This window comes from Oxyura jamaicensis, chromosome 2, assembly GCF_011077185.1.
Source record: "Oxyura jamaicensis isolate SHBP4307 breed ruddy duck chromosome 2, BPBGC_Ojam_1.0, whole genome shotgun sequence".
NCBI classification, from domain to species: Eukaryota; Metazoa; Chordata; class Aves; order Anseriformes; family Anatidae; genus Oxyura; species Oxyura jamaicensis.
The window spans coordinates 4,890,184-4,916,650 of NC_048894.1; the positions used below are offsets into that span (position 1 = coordinate 4,890,184).

Here is a 26,467-nt window from a genome sequence, read left to right on the forward strand (position 1 = left end):
AGTTACCCAAATAGATATTTATCCTGGTACACATGCTCAGAAGCAGAGAGGGCTACTCGAGCAGTGAACTTTATTACATTGTATGAAGCTGAAAAATATGAGGGAGGATGGGAACGCGGTATCTGGTGAAGACAGCTGCCTACGAGTTTTGACTTCTGTGTGCAAGGGACACAGACACGCAGTGGATCTGTGTCAGTAATGCTTATGAACTCCAATATTAAGTGCACTTTTATTTTATGCCTCTGAAATTTTCCCTGGAATGATTTCATTTTTAAAGTTGATTGATTTTTCTTGTCATCTCTTCTAGCCAATTAGCAATGCTGATTTCATCGTTCCTGTTGAGATTGATGGAACCATACATCAGGTAAGCAATGTTGTTCATTTAACATTGCTTTGGTAGCAAAACTGTCCTCAGTGTCACGGCGTGTTACCTTTCTCCCTTTGCTATTTTACACCAAATGAATTGGTTTTTTTTGAAAAACACAAAAGCTGCGCTCTGGAGGGTATCATCCAGGCAAGCATTCATGTTTGATCAGGTATGTGGTTCCTACCAGAGCAGAAATCTCACAAGTTTCCATTTTCACTTTTCTTATTCTTTAGAGTATCTCTCTCAAGACTTCAATACTTTAACTCCTGGTCAATTAATTGTAAAACATTTTCAAATGGGAAATGATCTCGTGATGGGTTTTCAAACATTGCTAGGCCCAGAAGAAATTACTCTGAATACCGCATTCCCTCCACAGGCAAATGGACAGAAGTAGGTGTGAAGGTCTGTTACTAGTTCAAATAGCCAATACTTTGAGAATGTATAAAGGAAAGCGGACATTTCTTCAATTTTTGTGGCAATTTCTGTCCCCTTCCTGTAAGTAATTTAGGTTCCTCTGATTAGGGCTCCTTATAAACTTAAGTATCTTTAAAATGTCCAGACAGATTTGCAGTAAGACTAGTTTTTATCTCTTGTTCCTCAAGAACTGTACTTTATACTCTGTGAAATGGTTTTCAGTGAGTGCAAAATGCCCGTAATTTGAAAATCAGTCCACTTCATGTACCTTAGTTTGGTGCCTTTATTCAGTTGAAATAAATTTACAGTACGGTAAGTTTTCCTCTGCAGCCAGACATTGAAGTTCGTGCTGGAGACAGGTCACACCAATGGCTGTGAAGTTGAGCCTTTCTGATATCGGAAGGTTTCACATTGCTTGAAACAGCTTTTGCTGGTTGTTGTAGGTTTAAGTTGCAAATCTTTGCTGGATAAGATTCAATGGAGATTTTAAATACTTTGATTTCTGAATGTTGTCTTTAATACGGATTATTTTTTGCTCAAATATGTCGGTATTTTTAGCTTGGAACAATTGATAGATCATAAAGTTAATTCATAATGTTGTTTGATTTCCTGTTATGAAAACCATCTATGTAACTGTCAGTCTTAAAATGATTACTGAATATCAGTCAATAGTGATAGTTGCTCTGATAGCTTCTGATAGCTTCTGTACTGTGCCTCTTTTATGTAGCAAAAAATCAATATTTAAGGTGCTTTAACCTATAATCTTCACTAGAGCTGAATGTTTAAAATGTGTATGTGATTTTCTGGGAGGTTTGTGTTGCGATAGTGTTTATCCTCATTTGATTTGGGCTTTAAATGTGTTTGGTGCTGTAACACAGACATTTTTTCTCCTAAAGCTTTCGGGAATGGTTTTGAAAGGGAATAAAACAGATTGCCTAACAATTTTGAGTTACTTAGGACTGTGATCGCCTAGCTTGTCAATATTAGACATTTATATTTCGAAACAAAACCACGAAAGACTGGCTTTTTTTTGGTTTGTTTTCCTGTTTGTTTGTAATTTAAATATTCAGCTGGGGGATGCAGTGAGGAACAAACACATCAGGGGGAGTGGGTTTGTGCACACCCTGACCGTGAAGGGGAGGAAGGAGAGGACAGAGCAGGTCAAATGAAGTCAGTCTCAGATCTGCCTCGCTTGAGACTTTCTGCATAATTTTCAGGAAATTGCTTAATCCCTGTGTGCTGCAGATTCAAAATCTCTAAAACAGGTAAAACATCTCAGTCAAATCTGGGTGGTTAGAGTGAAGTTAATTGTAAGGAATTTGTGATCCTTGAAGTAAAGTTAATTTATACAATATGCAGAGCAGGCAAAGTCTTGGATTCCTGTGTTTGTAATCACCTCTGCAGGCAAAGTAATGTGTTGCTATCTAGCAATCTTTTTTTTTATTTTTTTAAGTGTAATAATCTAAAGGGCAAAAGCAGACATTCTGGCTTAGTCTGATGTTTATTAACACAGGCTGTAGAGTTTTTAACAACTCATTCCCACTTCAAGCCTGTAATCTTTTTATTCACTTAGAGCATAAACAGAACCGATACCAACAACTTTTATTATCTGTCAGAATTTGTCTGTTTAATGCTTGTCCGTTTTCATAAGGAGTTTATGTACTCAAAGATTAGAGAAATACTTAAATATTTAAAATGCCCTGGGATAGGTGAAATGCGGAACTGAGCCATCAGCAGCACATGTCCCTGACTGGACCAGTAGCACGGTGTCTGACCGAGTGCTGATGTACTTGAACCCTGCCTTAGAAAGAACCTCATGGAAGACAAATGGGGAGCAATGTTTCAGAAGTATCCATTTGGAAAGAAATTGGGTTTTCCTCAGATCTCGTAAACCAAAAATACAAGTTACTTTTTACATGGTGAACTCGTGTTTGCCTGTGTATTGCTGTACACTTACAAGAGGTTTAAGGCTGCCTTATCTCATGAGTGTTGTTCATGGTAAGTGTTGTATTTTTTTGTTGTTGTTGTTCTGCAGCAGAGGTGTTGAAAAAAGGCTGCCCTTAATTTGGGGAGTTATTCTCCCTTATGTCCTTTATAATCCAAAGGTGAGAGAGGCTCTTGCTCTTCAAAAAAAAGGACTGTTGGATCATCATCTTAAAGGGTGCTTGGGTAAACCAGCTTTCCTCAATTAAAAAATAGCTTTTCTGAACACCCCATGGCCCTCTCCCATCCTTCTAAATCTAGCCAGATTTACATCATCTGTTAGAAAGGATTTGCCATTTTATTTTGTGAGGAAATAACTTGTGTGGCACCTCTCATTCCTTATGTTAGAGGTGTTTAGATGCCTGCAGAGGCTGTGCCCGTCCACAAGGCAGCTCGTGTTACTGGAGATGAATTCCCCACTTTGTGCTGGAAATCACAGCACAGATAAAAAAGCACAGTTAATGCAAACTGACACTGCTTTGGCCAGTTCTTTAATTAAATTCCGGTTCTCTGAATAAAAGGAAATCAGAGCTGGTCCCCTGTTCTGCCAAATTATAAGGGAGAAGCTGTGGGAAGTCCAGGGAAATGTGCTGTGACTGAAGGTGCTCTTTAAAGGATGTTTATAGAGGATGAAAGCAGGGGTTGGAGAAAAGACATTCAACCAGTTTGGTACTGACATAGCTTCTGCAAGAAAATGTCCTCTCTCCTGGAAAGTGCTTCCCATTGAACAAGTGCAAAGCCATTAGTTCAAATGGACTTTGCCATGCCTTTGTGCTTCTCAGTGCCCAAAAGTAAGAAGAGCAGCCAGGATGAGTTTGATTTGGTGTTATTTGGAATTTTGTTCCTGAATTTGTTTATTAATAGATTAAGACTATATTTTAAGTCATTTTCTTATATTGAATAAATAATTGCTTATTATTAGTTATATAAAGCTAAAGAGATGTTTAATAAGTCTGCTTCGAATGTAACATACAAACTGTTTTGTAATGGTGGGGGAAAATGCTGTTCATATAACAACTTTTTTTCTATAAAGGACAAAAATTCCTTAATTGGCTGTCACCTGGTTCAAGTAATCCAGGATAGGCTGTATCCATTCCTGCTGGCCTATTCTTGGTTACTTGCACTGGGAGGCAGTCACGGCAGGATGGACCACAAAGACAAGGCTCAGGACCCTGCGTGTTGTGTTCTCTTCGCCACGAAGAAGATGCGCCTAGCCCAAGACATAGGAGATTACGGAAGCTTGAGATGTCATGAGCTGATTTCTTTGTCGTTACTTGAAAATAATGTTATTCTGAAGTCAGTTTTGCAAGGCAATTCTTTCTGACCTGTTTCATTGATTGAAATTAAGCTGGGTTTCTCTTTTGGTTTACAAATACTACATCTTTTTAGGCTAAGACTGCTTTGAGGTATAAAAACTGTACGTGGAAATACCACACGCTTGAAAACAATTCAAGATAATTGCTTGTGTTCTGCCATTAGCAGCTATAAATGCAGAATCCTGTGAAAACATGCCTAGTGCCTGATTCGTGCCTTAGCATTTTAACAGTAAGGTTCATGAAAAATGACTGTATTCCGCTAATTCTTGCTGTGATAAGGAAGATATTAGTGAGCGTGCAGTACAGAAAAAAATGGAGGTTTTTTTTTTTAATACCCTGAAGACAGTATATAAATCTCAGAAAAATGCCAGGAGCCAGTTAGTCTAGAGACTTAAACTGAAGACATCAGGCAGCAGAGGAAAAAGCCAAGCCACAAATAACCATGCGGCATTGAGATTCAAGTCCAGCCACTAACAAAGTGAAGGGAAAAAATTCCAAATGAGGAGGAAGAGGAGAAAAGAGCCGCACTGTTGGTTGAAGAAAGCTTTTTATGTGAAATAAACCAAAGAGATTTTGTAGTCCAGGATACGAGGACGCTTGCAGGATCTAAGTAGGAAATCTCAAAGCGATTTCAAGGGCAATATCCAGCCATGTTATTAAGAAATGTTGTTTTGGAAGGAAAAACAGCGCTGTTTGAAAAGAGAGGGGTGAGGGAGCTGGGGCCTTTGGCAGGGGGAATATGGTGAGGCCTCCGCTGACAAGGCCGCATTTATTGCTATCGGGGCATTTAAATAAGGAGCAAATCTGTTGGCCAGGGTCCAGTAGGTAACATTTCAGGCAAAACAGCAAGGAAAAATGAAGCAGAGGAGGCTGAGGGTTGCTTCGTGACGGCTCAAGAGATCCAAAAAGGGCCGAACGGCGACGACACAACCTAAAAACGCCGCGTGCCGACGGCTCACGCGGCCCAGTTGCTGCCGCGTAGCAACAGGAGGCCTACGAGTTGCAAAAAGAGCACATTTTCCAAATATTTGCTTTCAGAAGCTCTCCCCTTTCCACAGGGCTGTGGTTGAGCAGCTCTCAGGCCATAGCTGCCAGGTTGGTTTCGCGTAGGCTCACGTTGGGGAGGAGATGGGTTGTGTCGCAAGCACGACGTCCATAGCCTTGGCTGGGAGTTCGTGCTGATGTGCCAAGTGGGAATACTTCCCCGGCACAGCCGTGGGGAGGAAAAGGGACTTTGCTGTGGCTGAAAACGCTAGTTTTTAAAAGGGAAATTCATGCTGGATTTCAGCACTTACTACCCCAGAATGCTTTTAATACTTTGGGGTGTCCTTTTCTGCTCTCAGAAGTGTAGGAATACAGTTTCAGCTTAAAAAATTAAAGAACTTCATTACGAACTGTGGAGTTAATGAGTAACTCGTTTCATGCTATCTTTCCTCTTATAACTGGCAAGTCAGATAAGTGAGTACCCAAACTCAGAGTGACTGCAGCTGGCTTTCTACCCATCTCTTCTAAAATTTGAAGAAATAATTTAGAAAGGAAATGCTACAGAGCAACTTTGTGCAGGAAGATTCAAGCGAAGATTGAATTGCACTGTTATAGGAGGGAAATTACTTGGTTTATGCCTAGTGAAATACAGGAACCTTTGCTGTAATTGTCTGGAAAGAGCAATATTGAGTCTCATCTATCACATCTCTTTAACTTTTAATTTGTAAAACGTCACAACTGGTAGGTTGGGTGCTGTTGTGGTTGTTTTTTGTTGTTGTTTGTTTGTTTTTTCTTAAAAAAAAAAGTCTAGGTTGTAAATTCATGGCTGCATCAAAGTTTGAGTGTACTACTTGAATTTGAGGGGGTAGAATTAAAGTTTAGTTAATAGAAACAACTTCGAAAGCAAATCAAGTCTTCATGCTATGAGCTATTGGCCACTTAAAGCAAAGTAGAAAAGTAATTAACATTTCTGCTTTAGTCATTAAGGTACAGCTCCATCATACATGTTTTTAATAAAACTTTGCTTTCAGATTTAGGTTTTAAATTTCAAATCTCTATTATAAAACTTCTTTTGCTTTTGCTAGAGGCTTTAATTGTTGCACGTAAGTTCAAGCTGGCATTTCCATATTTTTCTCCTTCGGGCTTCTTCTCTGTGTGCCTTATGTTTTTTGCCTTTTTTATTACTATGAATCTCATAAAATACCTGCAATTCATCTAGTTCTCCTGCATATCAAACAAAGTATTCCTAAAATTGCATCAGGCTTGCAATTCTTGAATTTGGGTGTATGCCAGACCTTTCCATTTGAAATTTCCAATATTAGAGATTATTTGCCAAACGGAGAAGATAAAATGCTGCCAGTGTTTTCTCTCAAACTTTTAATCTAACCACAAACAAGATAGATAAATATTTTTCATGCAAACTCCCCTCTTCAGCTTCCCAGCATGTTGTGGATGGTTGTAAGCTTTCTAACCAACAGTTACCTTATCTCTGTATTTTGTGCAAATTGTCCCGCTCCCTCTGAAAAGCAAGCAAGGAGGTTCTAATATTAATTAATCAGGTTGTTGACAGTAGGCAGCCAGGCTGCCTGGATGGTTGTCAGTGCAAAACGGCAACTTAGCACTGTTGAAACCCAGCTGCTCTGGAGGAGCAAGATCCTGAGCATTCATCCTACTGCAAGGTCAGGGTAGGAGATGGAGACTTTTCCACTGAACCTAGAAAGCTGCATTTGCTAGATGTTCTGCGTGGTGCTGTGAAGATATCTGGTGAATACCTCTGCACAGAGCCCAGTGACTGCTATGTATCATGAGTGCGGTACGGTGCTTAGCACCTGGAATTCAGAAAATGAAGGAATTAGCCACAGGAAGAAAAACAGTTCCCTATTGTGCAATTCCTATCGTCACAGAAGTTTCTTCAGATTTATTTCTTCTGTAAAGCTCTTTGGATTGATGACACCAGCACCAAAATCATGTTGGTTGAGAGGTTTGCATCCTCGTTTCTTGGGAAGCCCTACTGTCTCTCTGTGCCCTAATGAGACATCACTCCAGGTGATGCACAGTATTTGCAATTGCATAATCAGCATGGGTCTTTGCAGTCCTGGCATTCAAATTCTCATTATTGACTGTCTACTTTTATCATATATACTTTTTTTTTTTCTCTCAGCATTTCATTTGAAGTGCCTGCATGATAACTTTTGTTTTTTTCAAGTGTTTAGGATTACAACGGTGGGTTTTTTTTTCTTTTCTTTTACCTTCAACACCATTTGACCTAAATAGTCATTGTCATTCCAGGTTTATGTATTGAAACGACCACATGTGGATGAGTTTCTTCAGAGGATGGGAGAGCTCTTTGAATGTGTACTCTTCACAGCCAGTCTAGCAAAGGTTTGTTACTCTCTTCATCTCAGTAACCCGTATAATGCTGGGCAGTGGACTTTTGCTTGAGTTTTCTAATGGATAATTATTTCCGCAGTTGGTACTATCTTAATTTTTCCCCTTCTTTTCTGCTTCTTTGTCTGACAGTGTGTACTTTGTCTGCTAGTGTGTGGGTAAGTGTTCCCATGGTAACGCTATCACATATGGGCTCGCCTCATAATGTAGCCTCCATGCATTGCTCATAATGCCAATATGAAAGGCTTACAAGTTACCATGGTTATCGGCAGAAATTAGAACAAATAGCGTGCGAGTACAGCAGCATATTAAAGCTGGGCATGAAATAAAATACACCCTATTTAACTCTTATCTCCACGAGCAATTGGTGACTCAAATTTGTTGCGTGTGAACAAATTGGAACGTGTTGTGGTCCTGTCAAGGTGCAATTGCAATCCGGGGTTAGGAAAGGAGTCGTTTTGGAAAGCCTGAAACATCAACACGAATATTTTGTGCCCTCTGGTAGCGGTAGTACCTTGTAGGTAGTTTTGTGGTAGACGTTACAGTAGTAGACATCTAAAATTCAGTTTTTTCAGTGTATGGTGCATGTGGTGTCCTGTTTATAAAGCTGTTTTTATTATTTTTAAGTCATGCTCCAGCACCGTAAGCTTTTACACCAATACACCATAGAGACTGGTGGGAGGGGACAGGACCCTATTGATCTATAATGGTGCCTTATTGTTAGGGGATTCTTCCCTGCACACTTAGCCATGTTCTGTTTGGTCACATCATGAAAATCCTAAATAATAGAACAGTTTTGTACTGCAGCTAGCTGTCTAGCAGTTCTCAGAGTCGAGAGATGACTGATTTCAGCATCAATTTTACTTCTCTGTTTAAAATACAGGAAAACAGTAACTCCTGTCCTGTAAAAATAAGTTCTGACTACCATTTTCGAGTACACAGTCACTTCACGTTCTGAATTATTTGGACATTTTATATCAGTTGTTGGATCCTAACCTGTGCCTCACCTAAGTGTCATCTCCTGTATGGAACAGTACATATTTGAGATACTGTCCTTTTGAGAATTTTCCAGTATTGTACATGAGCATTTAGTCTAATACCATCTTTGATTTTTTTACAGCCCAATTACGCAGTTTGATAACTTTAACTCTTACTGAGCCAGTCATTCCATAGTCACTGCTTGGAAAAAAAATGAAGCTTGCATCAGGCTGAGATGCGTGCAATTGCAGTTTGTCCTCAGAGGCACATGGAAATGAATCAGCCAGGGGAAATGTCTTCCTATTGATTTTCTGTTAGTGTCCATTGGTTTAATGGTAATGTTAGGTGAGATCTCTGGATCCATCAACTTCAAGGTGTAAAAGGGTAACTGTAAGATGACCCTAAGACGAAAACCTAATCAGTAAATCATGGGAAACATCAGAGTGCAAGTTAGCTTTCTCCAGAAAGATAAGCATTCTACTTTTGTGTTATCTGTTAATCACTTCAGGTTTGCAGACATGTAAATTATTTAAGAAGGAACAGGGAAGAAAATGAGGAAAAGGCAGTTTATCTGAAATTTTGTGTTCCTTCTTCATCTTTCTGTGAATTAGCCTTATCTGCAGATTGCTAACTTTGGGTTTCTGACTTCTATTTTTAAGTATGCAGACCCAGTAGCCGACTTACTGGATCGCTGGGGTGTGTTCAGGGCAAGGCTATTTAGAGAGTCCTGTGTTTTCCACCGAGGAAATTACGTGAAGGATCTGAGTCGGCTGGGACGTGAGCTGAGTAAAGTTATTATAGTGGATAATTCTCCTGCATCTTACATCTTCCATCCTGAAAATGCAGTAAGTGTTCTTAGAATTCCAAATACTCAACTGCGGTTTTATCTTTCTGGTCTTTTCCCAGACATGTCTGATACAAAAAAAATACACTTTCAGAGTGCTAACATTTTTAGTCTCTGTGTCTTCTTAGGTTGCAGGTAGGTTCTGGTATTTGCTGCCGAATGGTGAAGGGCTGTGGCAAACAGATCTTGACAGTGTGTCATAGTCATCACTGTTCCTCTGCTCTCAGTTTTAGCTGTTGGCATGCAGTCTATCAGCTTTGAGGAATACCAAGCAGTGGTATAACTGTGTAACTAACCTAGATCTCAAAAGTGAAGTTGCCCTCCAGCGTAGCTTTTGTTCGTTGGAGTGGTTATTTCTGTAAGGATGGATTACTTGAAGTGCTTTTGGTACTCCATCTTTTTTCATCGTGTGAAAGAAATTAGTTTATTAGACAAAGGTAATGTTTTACTGGTTACTATCAATTTTCTTTATTCCTGGCTAGAGGGAAGAAAAAAATTAAGATCCTGTTGTGTTATACTTCTAAATATTTTTTGCGATAGCTTCATAATTAGAAATGTTAGTCTACGAGCTCATCAGTTTTAGAAATGAAGATAAAAGGCAACAGCATTTCAAGGGAGAAATAAGTAGGAGCCATATACTGTGCATTTCGTATCGTCTCCAGAAGCTGTGCTGGAACAGTCTGGCACTTGCCCCTTCCATCGCAGCGGTCGGCACAGATGCTCACATCTGTTTTGTAGCTGCCAGGATAGCAAGCTGGAACTTCCCTTAGATCTATTGACTCCGAAACAGCCAGGCTGTGTAATGTTTTCTTTGATGGTTTTAGGCTGCCTTTGCTGTGAACTTAAATTAGCATAAGAAATTTTTATCAGGTACATTGTTTTGCATGGTCCTGCCTCTCTGGATAGCATTTTTTTAATGAGCTGTTTTATCTTAACAGCATTGAGCGTTTAAATTCAGATCTTAATACTGGTGCTGCCCTGAATGATTCGGTGAAAACATTTTTTCCTGGTTGGTGCCACACATGGTTTAAAGTTGCTATTTATAATACCAGGAGCTGTAACTCTTAATTTATGTTCATGATTAAAATTAAAAACCCCATCCGGATCATCATTTGGTATCTCAGAATTCAGTGCCAAGAAAATAATGAGCTGTAGAAATTTGGGAGATGAAATTAAAGACTTTGTCAGAATGGTTTAATCATGTATAGAAAAGTGCTGCTAGCGAAGGGATGGTTGAGACTCTGCAGAAACCAAGCCATGTGACTTAGATCCAAGATAGTCTTTAAAAGATCTCAGTATACTTTCACAGAGAAGATACACAGAACTCCTTCTGCAAATCCAGCCCACATTTAAGGAGTATTATTAGATGCATTGTTTTCTGAACCGGCTCTTACATTTTAATCAGAGAGAACTGTTCAGTATTCACTGCTTAAATATTTCCTCCGTAGCCTCGTGTGCCAGAGGAGGCTGTTGCTGCATGCCTGTGTTTAGTGACTCACACTGATAATACTTAGAGGGGGAAAAAGACTCGCCCATAAATAATTTTTTCCAAGTGGAGCATCAGTGCAGCTTTACAGGCAGCATGCATCCTCCTTCCAGTCTGTCCTGAATGGCAAGGAGGCGGGACAGATCCAGGTGCCCAGCGTTGCCTCGCGTAGGCTGCCTGGGCTGTTTGGTGCAGGTCAGCTCTGGGCCGCGCTCGTTTTACGCTCGGGTGTGGGCTTAAACTTGCTAGAAAATGTGAACTTGAACCTGGCACTCTTCTTGAATGCTGATGGCCAGTAATTTGCCTTACTTGTGATGGCAGGGAGGGTTACAGGGCATCTGTGCAGGCAAAACTCGCGCTTTCTTCACATCATGAAGTCTTCACAGCCTTTTGTTGCTTTGTTTCAGGTGCCTGTGCAGTCCTGGTTTGATGACATGACAGACACAGAGCTGCTAGATCTTATTCCTTTCTTTGAAGGACTAAGCAAAGAGGAAGAAGTTTACAGTATGCTTCATAAACTCTGCAACAGGTAGCCCTTAACTTTGACTGACTTCTGCTACTAGATTGCAGTTGCTAGAGGATGTCTCCATCTTTTTCAGCTCTTTCAAATGTAAGCTTTGGGGAGGTCCCTCCTGTCAGAAGTGCTACTCTTGATCTTCCTCTTACATTGGACACGAAGGACAATCATGAGTGATGCTATTAAGCCTTCAGAAGCCTGACTCCTAAGGTCATGTGTTCAGACTACTTTTTTAAAGGAAAAAAAAAAAAAAAAGCTATTTTAAATGGGACTCTTTTAATGAATTTCATAAATGGACATCTTTTACTGGATCAGCTTTTCTTAAAACATGCCAAAAAAGAAGCTTGTATTTCAGCAGTTGAATTTCTCTCCCTTTCTTCCCCTCCCACTATGCAGACAATTTTACCCCCCTGCTTAGAGCAGTTGACCTGACTCTGAATTTTTTCTTACAGAATGAAGTGCCTTTTTGAATGTTATTTTAAGATAAAAATTCATTTTTGTATAAGACTTATTTCCAGACATCTTTTAGTCTTGTATTGTCTAAATGCTTTAAAAGGAAAAAGGAAAAAAAAAAATTTATAGAGCACTGTAATATATAACAAAGGAAAAAGTTAAAACAAAGATGCTGGGTTCCTGTCTCCACGTTGACATTAAGTTGTATTACGTTTTGTCATGCTCAGAAGGTTCAAGCGTTTGTGGGAGGGGCGATTTGGATTACACGGTTATTTCACTGATACGATTTTGGATGCGGTTTTGAACATATCTGCAGTTGTTTGAGTATTAGGGAATGATGGAATTTAGAAAATAGGGTGACAAATAGATCTAAAGCACCTTCTATTCTAGACAGATGAAGTTCTATTGTTTCTGCTTACGCACAACTGCCATGCCTCTCTTTTTTTTTTTGGAAAATCATTATCTTGGGAGAATGGGGAGGAGATCTATTTATTAGTTTAAAATTCTTTTCTTAAAAAGAAACCCATCTGGGTAAGCTGGATCTGTATTGAGCTGTTTGGAGTACTTTTTTCTTTTAATTGCTGCTACTGTATACTCACCAAATGGAGTTGACCATCGGCTGTTATACTGTTTTTGCCACTGTGCCTGTGCTATGAAACATTTTCTGTAAGCTGCAAACTAGGGCAATAAATAAAATGCAGGCTTCATAACCCACCCTTACGTATCAATCCCATGGTATTTGATATACCAGAGAACTCAGTTAAAGGTGACGTGCAAAGGAATTTTTTTTATCATTGTGTAGGGTTTTCTGTGTTTGTTTTTTTTTTTCAGTTTAGATGAAGCCCTCTCCTTTCTTTGGTATATAAACATGGGAAGAGTATTTTTCCCTTATCTCTGATTTGTTTTTCTTCTTTCCCAAGGTGTAAGGTACAGGCTGGGAAGCTATCACAAGACTTCATAGAATGGAAGAAGTTCCTAGCCTAGGCTTTTCTCTAAAGCAGTCCTCTGCTTTGGCGCTAAATAAACCTCATCTTTGAATCTGGAATTCTGCTTAGCACCTACATTTCTGTAGGGTCATTAATACCCTAGAAAAACACTTAACTACTTTAAGCCTTTTGAAGGAAAATGCTTTTTTTTTTTTTAATTTTTTTTTTCCTTTGCAGCGTCACCTTGTAATTATTTCCCGCACCAGAAATCTACAACCACAAAAATCCCAGCTCTGTTGGGCTGTCAGAAAAGAAAGCCGATCAGAGCAGTTGGTGCTTCTAATTAGCCTAGTGCTAAATTCTCAACAGTAGATCCCCTTTGCCTTTTGCCTTTTTTTCTTGAAAAGTCTTGACGACTTGGGGTTGGGGGGGAGGGGGGGGGGGTTGCAATGGACTTGGATCTTCATCCTTGTTTTTAGACAACAAATTGGTGAAGCAGCTTAAGGAATCCATTCATAGAAGGGCAGGCCAGCCGACACAGGCAGTGAGGAGATAGTCACGGGCGCAGCGTGAGCCTGGAGGACGACTTGCCCCTTGCAGTGCCGCTGTGCCTGGCGGGGAGGGCGATGGAGGCAGCCCCGGGACACTCGTGAGTCTGTACGGCGTCCCCGTTTTCTTTTTCTTACCAGTTGGCATTACCTTAGTACTGTATCATTCTGTGCCACAACAAAGACAAAACTGACGCTTAAGCATTAAAATAAAAATTAAAAAAAACACCCTACGATGTTTCAGCAAAGCTGTATGGATTCTGGTTAGTCCATTAACGTTCACTTTCAGTTTAAGATTGTTTAGTTTTGTATCTGAATTCAGAGTAATGAAACTGTAAGCTGCCAAAAAGTTGTTCTCTGAGCAGTATTTTCAACTGCGTTCGTAGCTTCTGTGCTGCGAATGCAGTCTGCAGGGAAGTATTCAGGTTGTAGTTAGTTGTGCAGGTATGATAGGAATGGCTGAAAAACAAAAATTCAAAGACTTTCTCGCTAGCATTAGACCAAACAATCTTCCACCTAGACAATAAATAACCCCGCTGAGGCGTTACCATTGTACGGTTGTAACCTGTTCCACGTGAGACGAACCATGGCGTTAGTTCGCATTTATGGAAGCAGCGATTTCATGAACCAGTTGCCTTAAGTCTGTGAATGAATGTTGATTATTAAAGTGTCTTGTATTGTTTTTAAAATCCACATATAATGGACAACTGAACTTCTGTTCCAGCTTCTGGATGAACGGTTTTGATGATGCTCTGTACGGCCCTACTTGTTTTGTATTGTTTTTCAGCTCTTGAAATCCACAAATTCCCAGAAGGGAAAAAAAAATGAATAAAGCATTAAAACGATACTTGGTGACGATACAAAAGGGTAAAACTTCGCAGCAGTTTTAATCTCAGCTAGTATCTTAAGGCTATTTTCTGTAATTTCTGTTGTAGGGTTTGGTTTTTGTGCTTTTTTTGTTTGTTTTTTTAGCTCTTTCCCATTGAAATAAAAGTTGCAGTGTTCTGCAGTCAAGTGTGGGCTTGCCTGGCTATTCAAATTTGGGCAAAGGGATCAAACCATCATATTTTGTTGTACTTACAAATTCATGTTTTAAGTTTGTTTGAATATACATGCGCTATATATTTAAAGCATCCAGATTTTAACAAAGCAATAGAGTTCTGTCTGTAAAGCCAGATCAAGGAGTGGAATGTTTGTGAAATTTGCAATACGGGTATTTGATAGTATTTTAAGTACAAGATTTAAAAAATGAAGATAAGAGACAAAATATTTCCTAAACCTCCAGCGTATTTCAAAGTGCAGTTAATGCATGCAGGTCTACAGGGTTTTATTAACCTTGGCTCTCAGTCACATTTCTGGTTATCAGAAGAGCACTAACAAGTCTTTTCCAGTTGATCATTCTGTCCAAGAAAAGAAACGCTGCCTGGCCTGAAGTTCTGTTGTCCGTTTTATGTTGGGTTAAAAAAAGGGTTTTTGCCTGTATAGGTATTTTTAAATTAAGCTGTAAGGCAGAATGCCTTCGATTCTTGAAATTCAACTGAAGTGTTACGATTAAATTGCCATTTGTTAAACTAGGGCTGTGCGCGGGCTATTTGTTAACCGCCAGGAAGCGCAGCAGGTCTCGATGGAGGCTCGTAGCAAATGTACAGTATTGCTGTGTGCACTTAGGTAGCTTCGGAGGAATAATTTGTCTATTGTTTTGCCCTCTAATCTTTTTTCAAACAGCAGAGTTATACACATGGAAGAGACTCGACACCTGAAGAGATTGGGTTATCGGTGTATGCAATCACTTTATCACGGCATGATTTTGATTAGCCTGGTTGGGGACAATAAAGTATCGGAATGACACCGGTGTGTACTGATGTTGCAGCTTTTGAAATTTCAGTGTAAAAAAAAAAAAAAAAACAAAAAAAAAACTGTAGCTATATGATTTACAAACACGTAATCCTATGTTTTACAGATTCTTTTTAACTAATAAAACACAGTACCGCACAGCCCTATTTGTAAAACGACGACATGTTTGTGCCTCTGATTTCCAAGGTGCTGTGATGTATGCCTTTGTGGGGCGAGGAGGGCAGGTGAGACGTGCGCGGGGCGATGGCTTTAAAAAATCTCTGGGCTAACTATGCAAAACCAGCTGTCAGTTTTCTGTTTCGCATTATATTGTAAAAATCCAGCTGACTTTTTCTTTCTTTCTTTCTTGTTAAAGATCTATTGGGAACTTCTTAAAAGAGGAGTAAGCAATGGAAATGTTTCTTGATTTTTTTTTTCTAATAATGGAGCTGTTTACACTTTAATGCAATGAACAATCCAGCGATACTTGAGAAACACTACAGATACCATTTGAGTGTTTTCAGGAGAGAGAAGTGTTGTCAATCAGGTATTGAATGGTTTCTTTACTGTCACAAATAAAAAGATTTTAACAATATAGTTACTTGTGCATGTAATGCTTCTCTGGGAAAAAAAAAAAAAAAAAAGAAAAGAAAAAAAAAAGAAAAAATAGATTTTCTGCCTTTTTTCTTTCAGTAATAGTCACTTCCCTACTTTGACAGGGACTTTATTCCTGCCGTGTGCACATCCATGTTGGACAGCAAAATCCCCCTTCTCTATTCCAATCTCCTCCCCCTCTCCTCTTCTTAAATCATGTATAGGACTCCTTATTGACTGCTCTGGCACCTGCTTGTGCAAACAGGGCTGATGAACTACTGATGAACTCTGCTAAATAAATTGGTGGTGACTCTGGCAGATGTTCCAGCTATTTAGATCTCTGGGATGAGATCATACAATAATTTGTTCAAGTCTCAGAGCTGGGTGGCTTCTTCTGAAGGGCTTACTTCAGCTACTTGAATAGCTGTTCTTAAAATTGTTGCCACATCCGAGTGAATATCTGAATAAAATGCTTTATTTAGTTGCAAAGTCTATTTTGAGAGTTTTTATCTGACATAGTAAGACTGAGGCAGAGCCTTCCTTTCTAGGAAAAGGCACGTATCAATGCTTTATGAGCAGAAATCCTCGGGCCTGTTAGAATAAGCAGCTGGCTCAAGGTAACGCCTTGGTTGCAATTTTTTAGTTATTCCCTGTGATGGGTTGCAATGACCTAGACTGCCTTCAGTTTGCGGTGGGTTGGGTTTTTGATTTTATTTTTTAATGTTACCAATCTCTTTAGCTGCTACTTAGGATAAGATCAGAATCACAGAAGGGATGCGGTTGGAAAGGACCAGGAAAGATCGTGTAGTCCAGCCCCTAAAACAAGTACTTCAAAATTCCCAAAACAGCTCTTTGTAGAGATGAGGAAGATCAGGTTGTTCTATCCTGGCTGATTGATGCCGTTTGCAAAATCGAATACACCATTGGCTATATACACGCCTCTGTGCACATGCCTTCTGCTTTCTTTTACCTTTTTATTGTGTTCTGACTCTGAAGGAAAGCCATCTGCTCCGACGTTCCCTGCAGGATGGGCTTAGGGCTCTCCCAGGTGGGCTGCAGCTCCAGGAGACCCTGCAGTCTCCAGCAGTTTTCCTGGCAGGAAGATCAGGCAGAGCTCTCCTGGACTCCTCTGCCGGTTCTCCTGGAGCTACTGGAAAATAAATGATCTGTGGTTAATATATCGGTTTGGACAGGTTGGCAAGCTCAAACCTGAAAAGCTTCCAGGCGTGTTTTGTTGGAAGCCTTCGAGTGCTAGGTCGGAGAGAGCAGCTTGCATTTCCGAAGCATGGGAAACACCCCAACGTCTTGGATTCGCTTCGCCTTTGGACAGTAGGTCTGTGTTGCAATCCCACACCAACAATGCAAACAGATCTGGTGATCAATTAAACCAGCAGCAAACCGAATGTTTGAGGGGATGGCTCAAAGCCGGCCGTACCTCTGGACCTCGGAGGATGCTGTGCTGCAGCCATACCTCCCTGTGACCACCGCTTTATTCTGCAAGCCTCTCTTACCTTCATTCCGTAACCACCTTCCATCGGGATGTCGATTGCATGGAAGTGCTGGCCAGAGGAGCAAAACTCAGCTGCCTTAGCAGTCACTTTGGGCTGGCTCCAGCTGAGCCCAGGCTGCTGCTGCTCGAAGGCTCGGGGAGGATTCGCCACAGAGCTGGGAGGATTTGGCACCCCCCCCCCAAAAGGCACCGCTCTCCTGGCTCCTAAGGGCTGAGTATTTCGTCCTTACCAATGCGATGGGCACCACCTAGGAACTGGCAGCCCTTCGATACCCGTCACGCACAAGTCTGAGGGTGGTTTTGGGGGTTGCTGGCTTGGCAGTGGGCTGGGCTCTTTGTCAGATTTTTGTGAGCTTTTGTGATGAAAACCAAATTTCTTCCCAGTGTAACTTTGTGATTTTTTTTTTCATGCTTTGATTGTTTTCTAATAAACAATCTTTTATTTTTTTCATCCTCTCCATGTCTGATCGTGCGTGTAGCCGAAGCCTCTCTCCTCCCCGTGCCAGTCTCTTGGGGGAAAATACAGGGACAAAAAAAGAGAACCAGGGCAGAAAATTCTTGTTCCATTCCTGTCCTGGTCTTTTGGTTTGCTGGGCTCTAGGCAAGATCAAAGCTTTGACTGGTGGGCATCAGGGGGCTTCTCCAGCTCGTTTTGGATTCTGGTCTTGTTAACCTGCTGAGATCTGAATAAAACAAGCTTGCGGCTTCCAAAGCTATGGCTAAGCTGGAGCTGAGAGAGAAGCAAGATGCTGGGAGGGTGGGGACAAAAAGAAGCTGGTGATCCCCAACTAACCCAGTCCCAGGTTAACGAGTGACCTCCAGCCTGCCGCCAAGGGGCGTTCCCAAAGCAAAGCAGGGGGAGCTGTACTTGGGGAAGGCTCAAGGCAGTGGCGTGGAGGCAGCGTCTAGCAGGATAACCCATGGGAATGCTGACCAAGCTCTGACATATTTTCGTGCATCATTACATAAAAGTTTTTAGATTCTTTTTCCCCCTAACCTTTACCTAACAACCTGGTTACTACATGCCTTACAATGAGAGGCAGCACAGATTTACTTGCACAGATGCAAGTAAAATGTAAGTGGTTTTTACACACCTAAAATGTAAAGGTGTAATACCTGCTCTCGAGCGATGCTGCTCCTTCGCGAGCAAATGCATTTATGGGAGGAAGGTTTATGTCAGGAGCTGAGCCCATTTCTGGCTGAGCTGGGCCACTGTTTGTGAAAGAGTTGGGCTAAGATTGAGCTTGGATGGCTTCTTGCCTTGGCTCTGTACCCCTTCATCTTCCCTCTAATGTTTTATCTTAATAGTGAAGCTTTTGGAGGCTCACTGCCTGCCCATTTAACCCAATGGAGCCTCAGTCTCCTCTGAGCCCTCTATAGGCATTTTAGTAATTCAGCTAAGGCAGATTTCAGTGAATCATCATCATTCTCCAGTCCTCGATAGGTCTTGAAATACTAACTGAAAGAGTGGGGGCAAATATTTGGGTGGGATGACGATGGTTGCGATTCAAAAGCAGTTGGGATGTTGCACGAAGAGTGAAAGGCTGGGAGATGGCGAGGTTGGGGGCAGGCAGTGGGATTGCTCGGCTTTTGTACACATCTGTGCTCAAAGTCTTGGGGAAATGGGAAGGAAGATGAAGCTTTGAAGGCTTCAGCCATGCAAAGCTTGGGCGCACCACGAGATGGTGCAGCTGTGCAGCGATGGCTTTTAAAGGCACCGTAAAGGGAGCTTAAAAGACATTATCTCAAATGAAAACATCACCACGGCTTCGGTGTCTTAATCTGCCAGCGTTGTACTCTGTGTGGGAAATGTCTTCCTTCAATTAAAATGTCTCTTGGTACTTCAGAGGTAATTTCTTCATTTGTTTAATGAACACTGAGTTTCCCTTGCAAAAGGAACTGGGGTCTCCCCAGCTGAATACAGCACAGAAAGTATTTGTGTTAATTTTAGTTAAGGGTTTTTTTCTTCCACGAAAATGCAGAATCCTATCATCAGCTCATGAAAAATCAGGAAATTAGTATCTCCCCAATAGAGTGTAAAATTTTGTTACACCTTTCCTAGTGTGGTAAACATACTTCCCCAAAATCTTCACTGCTAACCTTTCCTGTTTGGTTTGTTTGCTTAAAATTGTCTGGGATTTGGCCGAAGTACATAATAAAATCCGTGGACAAATGTTATATCTCCAGGAGGGAGATTAAAAAAAAAAAAAAAAAAAGGAAATAAACAGAATTGGATGCCAAGCTGGCAGGTGGGAGCAAAGCAGCGCTCCCTGCGCCTCTTCCACATCCCTGCCTGCGCACGGAGCTGAGCCAGGGAGTTTGGGGCTGGGCCAGAGCTGCAGCATCCGCTGCAGGGTTATGGGGCAGGGTTATGGGGCTGGGGCGTCCATCTGTCCCAGAGAGGGATCTGTCCAACCCAGGGAGCAGCCCCAGCTCAGCCTGGGGGCTGCTGGCTTCTGGTTCAGTTGTTCTCTCTCTTCTTCCCCTTCTTTTAGAGGAATGAATGTCTGTCCGAGTGTTGGTTGGCTTATTTCCTCTCCACAATATCTAGATGGGAAGTTATCCCTCACTGTCAGCGCATAGCACAGGAGATTAAAGCTGAGAAATAATAGCTATTGGCATACCACGAACCCCACGTGGGACTCGAACTGCACATCTCCTGCCTGCCTTCCAGTTAATCCATAGCCCAGCTCTGCTCAGTGCTCCCATCCCAGGCTCCGTCCCCTGGCCAAGCAGCAACCTTTGCATTCTGACAGCATCTGCTGTGGTCTGAACAGCAAATGCCTCCTCCTCCTGCCAGCGGGAAGGCATCTCGCCCTAATCCATCTTCCAACGAAGATAACACCGCGGCAGAGGGAGCACGAGCAGGCACTGGGTGCTAGACGTTAGCTCATGGGGCCAAGCTGGGTGCTGCCAGGGGATGGGACTTGAGCTGCCCTCAAGAAGGGTGAAAAGGGTGGTCAGAGGGATTTATGTGAGCACTGTAGGTTTTCCTGTGTTTCTGTGACGAGGGGGAGGCTGCCCTTAAAGCCAAGCCTGCTAGCAGACAGGCTTCCTCCAAAATGGATCGTCTGCGAGCACGTTCCCCCCAGGAGGAGAATTAAGGTGAAACTTGATTAATGTAATCTGAGCAATATGGAGAATTTCAATTAAAAGGAGTGGGATTCCTGCAGGAGGTGTCTGCCGGCCTGCACCACGGCTGACCTGTGCCAGGGAAAGGGTCCGGCTCTGGCCGATGGCCTGGCGTTAAATTGGGCTCTGATCTCACCAAAGTCCTGCTGCTCCTTGAATTATTCCAATTCCTTGGGTGTGCTTTTGGGCACAGCCCTTTCTCACCTTTACTCTGATATAAAGGAATGAAATAGTCTGAGGGATTCCATTTCTGAGGGCAAACCATTCCACAAATAAAGCATTTCCTTATACCCGCTGCGAAGGCTGCGGCCTGCTCGCCCGTGGGTCCGCATCGCCATGGCACCTTCTGGCCAGCCCTGCCGGGGGCATCAGCCACAGGCAGCAAACACAGATGGGTTTGTTGACTTCTTCAGATTCAAGAAAATAAAATCCATCATTTAACTTCTTAACTGAGTTGCCAGCCCTGATGCTCTCTTGCTGTCTTTTTAAAAGAGTGAATTTGATGTTCTCTCTGGCAGGCCAGCTTGCACACCACCAGTTTTGTGTGCTCTCACCTGCTTTTAGGACTTTGGGGAACAGATTTCAGCTCCATCCTGGAAAGGGCTGGAAACACTGAAGCTAATTTTGACCAATTTGTCAAAGTAGCAGCTTCCCTCCTCTGATATTTTTTTCAGCTTTAGAGCAGGTGCCCCCTGAGAACTACTGCATGATATTATGTTAGTGAAGCAGCAGTTGGATCATTATGAACTTCTGTAATTAAGGAGAACGGCTGGTCACCCACCAGCGAGATGATAAATGTGCAGAAGTGCTCCAGCAAATGGAGTGGGTCAGGATCGGGTGAGACTTGACCCCAAGGGAGGTGATACACAGGCCAGCTGCCAAGCTGCAAATCCAAGTAGTTTCTACATCTCCCTGCCCTCAGAGTAGAAGAAAATTGTCACCATTTAATGTCCCTCAGCTGCATTATATGAAACACAGCGGTAGAAGGGCGAGTGCTCCACTGAAGGGCAGCACATACCCATTTTACAGATGGGAAGGGGCGGTGTAGATGGAAGAGTGCTCTGGGACCCCTGTGTCCCTCTCCGTGGCTCACAGCACCATCCCCTCCAGAGCCTTCTGAGCCCGGAGCTCTCCAGCAAAGCTTCAACAAGGCCACCTGCCAATCTTCCTCAGGCAGTAACACAGCCGGCTGCAGTTCCCAAAACTCAGTTTCAAGCCAGAAGTGTCAAACGGCCACTCCTCACCTCTCCCTTTGCCCCAGGCACCTGGCCATGTGTTAGGAACTAAGCTCCCAGCTCTGTAGGTCTGACCTTAAAACAAGTCCAGGTCCGTACGGGTGGCCAGCCCAAGCCACCTAAGCCTGGCTTGCTCCTGGACATTTGCTGTTCCCCAGGATGCTGGAGGTTTTGCTCCAGAAGAATAAATCCTGTTGGGCATGGAGCTGCTGAGAGGTGCATGATCCCATGCTGTGCCCTTCCACCGCTGCACCCCGTGCTCTGGAGAGCTGCTTCTGTACCAGTGGCAGTCAGAGCTGGGGAAAGTGCCCTCTGCTGCTTTATTTTAAAATGCCAACCTTTTCTCAACAACAAACTGCAAACTTGCCGTGTCCTACAAACTTTCTGGTCACCCCTCTTGTTTTATGGCCAGTTATAGAGCAATGAAATCATGTCAAATCCTGTAATAGCATCTTCAAAGTTCAAAGCACTTCTGTGATTATTTCCTGTTGTGTTTTTTTTTTTTCCTCTAAATGAGCGTAATTAATTTTACCTTTTAACAATCTCAAGATACAAGGGCTGTTAGAAATAAGCTGCACTTCTGCAATGTAAGAAACACATGTAGGAAAACCAGGGCTGCTACAGCACCAGTGAGCTCTGCTTGCCCTCCTGCAGATCCATTTTATTTTTCAGCTAGTTTCTACCACTACCCAATGGAAAGAGGTGGACAGAGATATTGATGTTTAATGGTCCCAATCCAAGCCTTGAAATTGTGTGAAGGCATGGGTTTGGTTTCATAAAGGCCCGTTTGGAGCTCATCCCGATGTCAGCACCTGAAAAATGCACCGTGGCAGGGCAGGAGGAGACAATGTCTCCATTGGGCTGGTGGGGGCAAAAGGTGAAGCCAAGCTTCCAGGTCCCTGAGCTGCTCTCAGGTCCACAGCAGAGGCAGCCACTTCAAAGCATTTGAGAGATTCACAGAATGGTTTGGGGTGGAAGAGACCTCAAAGCCCATCTAATCCCAACCCCTGGCCATGGGCAGGGACCCCTCCCACCAGCCCAGGCTGCCCAAAGCCCCCAAGAAAGCCCCGTCCAACACAACGCTGGCTGTTTGAGCAGGAAAAAATGCACCATAGGGAACAGCAACATCAGAAGCTTTTTTTTTTTTTTTGGGGGGGGGGGGGAAGAAGGCCATGGGAGAGGTCTCCCTTGTGGCCAAAATGTTCTGTATTGTTGAGTCAGTGCTGCCCCTGTTCCCTGCTCCTGGTGCCATTCCACCTGGGTACCCAGAGGTACCAACTATGGCCTCATTTCTCCTTCACCTCCCCCCTCCCCATTCCAAGTGCTTTGCTTCTCAGGAAATTGAGCAGAAATCTCTTTAGTCCTGCCTGAAGCCCCGTGGAATGAACTAAACCCTCCTGTTCCGAAGCCGCTGCTTTGGTGGGCTTTGAGGGGCTTTTAGGAGATCATTGCCTAACACTGCTGCCCCCAGGGAGGTCTCTTCCCTGTGTTGTTGTGGTTGCTGTCTTTAGTGAACTGAAATATTGGGCTAGAGAAAGAGAAAATGGGACTATTTTAAACATTGCTGTTATTTTAGGTAAACTGCATGCAAAATGAAATGGTTGCTGAGGGATGGTGGATACAGTCATACCCGTACCAGTACTTAGAGGGGGCTGCAGGAGAGCTGGGGAGGGACTCTTGGTTGGGGGTGTAGAGACAGGACTAGGGGCTTTAAGCTGAAAGAGGGTAGGTTTAGATTAGATATAAGGAGGAAATTCTTCACTCAGAGGCTGGTGAGGCCCTGTCCCAGGCTGCCCAGAGGAGCTGTGGCTGCCCCATCCCTGGTAGTGCCCAAGGCCAGGCTGGATGGGGCTGGGGGCAGCCTGGGCTGGTGGGAGGGGTCCCTGCCCATGGCAGGGGGGTGGCATTAGATGGGCTTTGAGGTCCCTGCCAACCCAAACCATTCTCTAATTCTATGACTGAGTGGGCAGACCATGTTTGTCTCTCCTGCAGGAGAAGTCCAAACAAACAGGCATACGGCAGGACACCAGGAGGCTGTGCCGCAGGGCGCTGCGCTGCAGGAGAGCAGGGAGATGCAGCGGATGACAAAGCTTGGATCTCTTACACAATTCTTCTGAAGAAAAAAATAACCTCAAGTTTAAAAAAACAAGCCTTTGCCAAAAAAAAAAAAAAAAAAAAAAAAAAAAAAAATTCTAATTCTAGGAATATATTCATAAGGAAAGTTATGTAAAATCTGGAAAACCAATGCTTCTGTGCTACTCAATGCCAGAGAGATTTGGACAGGAGCTGTGTTCAGTGCCAGTGTGCCTTAAGGCAGAAAATACCGATGAAGTGGACTGGCAGAGCCACAGATTGTGGAGAGCCTAACCCACAGGAAAGCAGCACACTGAGCATCTCTTCTCAAAGGGAGAATTTGTCAGGGTTAATGCTTGTTTTTTTAGCAGGATGTCCATCAGATTTCTGTCATCTCTAGAAAACAGCACCATTTTCAACCCCCAAAAAAATCAGGAACATATTAGGACTACCTTATAGCTACACCCCGGCAGTACACAGTTTAAGTAGGGACTTCACTTATCTGGACCAGAGGAGCATTTCACCAGCACAGATGCTTCTTCCCCTGGACCACCCCATGCAGGCACCATGTGTCTCTGTAGGTAAGTGTCTGCAGATGGCATTTTGTGGCATGAAGGCATCTGGACCAACCTTCAAAAGTAAGGACTGTAAAAGCTTCCTGCTCTCAGTGCCCCCAGGATGCCGACCTGCTGCTGCTTTCCTTTCAGAAAGTGTTTTAGAGGTGTCTTTGGGACAGGTAATCCAGCTGGGAAGGCTGGTTAGGAGAGGAGAAAGGGGATGTAAGGAAATAGCTTCACGCCTGAGTCATTGGAGATTTGAAGTGTTCTGGGATTTGGCTGAGAGCTGGGGTGTGGGTTTTCATTGAATAATCAACAGTTTCTGGATACTGCAGAAAATGTTCCTGAGAGATCCTGAATTTGTCACTAGTGCATGCAAAAAGCAACCCTGTACCAGCAGGCTGCTCCTCTTTCTGCGTTTTTACATATAATGTGTCGTCCTCCAGGATCCTTCTTCCTGGATTTATGCACAGAAGGAATGTGGTCTGCAGAAGTCCCCAGTGCATCTTCCAGTGAAAGGAGCCCATCCGGATCCTCAGTGGGGAGAGAAAACCTCCTAAAAGCAAAGGTCAGTACAGGAGATGAAGGATAGCCTCGTCTTCGCCTCCCTCTTTGTGAATGCTTCTGATTCCAGGCGAGGCAAAACCCATGCAGAAATGGGCAGAAACCCCATGTTTGAGTGCACGGTGATGCAATCACGCACGCTGATATTTCTCCGGCATCTCTTTATGGTCTGTCCCCGAGCAGGTTTGACTAGAAGTGGAATGGCATTACTCATTTGCACAAGGATTCCCCGAGCATGACCTCTCCCTCATAGTAGAAATCCCACAAGGAAGTAACGTGGGTTTCTTGTCTGCTGTTTGAACTGGTGACTAGAACTACCCAGGAAAATGCTCGCAGCTCACAGGTGTCGATGCTCCGACCCTGTAAGGATGGGCGGTGGCGATGTTTGCCCTGACTAACAGCCAAAGCACCCCAGAGGATTTGGGTGTACCAGCCTCGGGGCGAGGTTTTTCATGAAAATGGGAGGGTTTTGGGGAGCACCACCAGATTCTCTTTTGCAGAGCTTGGTGGCAGCTGGGGGAGGCCCAGCTTGTTGGACCCAAACTTGTAACCAGATGTGATGTATGGCACCGTGTACAGGGGACACAGGAGACCTGGGCTTCACCTCTGGCTTTGACTTTCTGAAGATACTTTATGACAAGAAGATTTAACTCTGTAGGCCATGATGTTGCCTAAAACACGGCTGCAGGAATTCTGTAATCATCGAAGCATCCAGAATAGCACAAACCAAGTTGTTTCCTTCAAATAGTTTTCATGCCCTTCATCTCCCATTTTTTTTCGGGGGGAAACCAGAAAATCTCTGTGGGTTCTGCTCCAGCCCACCTACTTAACGTCCTACTTGTGATCCTTGGGCTGATCTGCAAGAGACAGGTGGAGAGGATGCTGAGAAGTCCCCAGACCATGCAGAGGTGTGCACAGCACACTCGTGCCCAGCAGCACCAGAGCTCCTTCCAGCAGCACGACAAGTCCAGCGCCAGTTCACTGGGGGCAATGAGGCAAGCAAGCACCTTTTGGGGACCATGAAGGACAGGGAGGGGTGACATTTAACAGGGTGACAATTTCTCAGCCCTGAGGGTGATTCATTTTTCTTGCTCCTTCCTGGTTGGCATACAGAGAGCTGCATTCTTGCAAACAATAGCTCGGCCAGCCTCGGCTACCTGCTGTACCCACAGTCCTGCAGACACAGTATTGCTGCTGCCTGCAGGTCCTGGGGATCAGGACCTCCACACCTTCTAGGGTTGGAAATTCATTGGCTGTGACACTGATTTCATGGGGGTGACTGGTGTGTTGGCAGAAGGACAGGGCTTTGGGATTTCAGCCCCCATCTTCCCCCTTAGCAGAGGGTGCCTGTGGAGTCATAGCAGCAGCCAGGTTGCCGAAATGACGGGGATTAAAAATTAAGCTTGTGAGGGAGGGTGGGGTGATTTTGTGGGCACTCAGGTATAGTCACCAACGCAAGAAAACAGGTTTCCCACGGTAGATAAAACCACTGGTCTGCCTGAATGCTAAAAATAACTAGTGAGGGTGAGAGCTCCAGCAGCCTTCACCACCGGGGAACGTCTCCTGCATGGTGGGGCAAGCTGCTGGGGACCCACACTGACTTTCTGCTTCTTGCACAGGTTTCTTGTGTAATTGCGGCCAAAAAAGGCATAAATAACTTCCTTTTGCTTCAGCTCCACAAGAAGACATTAATCCTCCACCTCACTTGCTCATGGTGCGATTCCCATGCCAGGACAGTCCCCAAGATTTCCAGGGACGTGAGCAT

At 43.4% G+C, this 26,467-nt stretch overlaps 1 protein-coding gene across 4 annotated transcripts in view; it reads left to right on the forward strand.

Annotated features, from left to right (window-relative positions):
* The window catches only part of CTDSPL (CTD small phosphatase like), an 82,194-nt gene extending 66,560 nt beyond the window's left edge, over nucleotides 1–15,634 (forward strand). For 2 of the 4 annotated variants that reach the window (XM_035316414.1, XM_035316413.1), the window contains 5 exons: nucleotides 308–364; nucleotides 7,354–7,446; nucleotides 9,090–9,275; nucleotides 11,168–11,289; nucleotides 11,360–15,634. In XM_035316414.1, the coding sequence (XP_035172305.1) occupies nucleotides 308–364; nucleotides 7,354–7,446; nucleotides 9,090–9,275; nucleotides 11,168–11,289; nucleotides 11,360–11,414 (513 nt within the window). In that variant the 3' untranslated portion in view covers nucleotides 11,415–15,634. Of the gene's footprint in view, nucleotides 1–307; nucleotides 365–7,353; nucleotides 7,447–9,089; nucleotides 9,276–11,167 lie in introns of all 4 variants that reach the window. The other 2 variants (XM_035316416.1, XM_035316415.1) reach the window with 1 other exon arrangement.
* The last annotated feature ends 10,833 nt before the right edge of the window (nucleotides 15,635–26,467 follow it).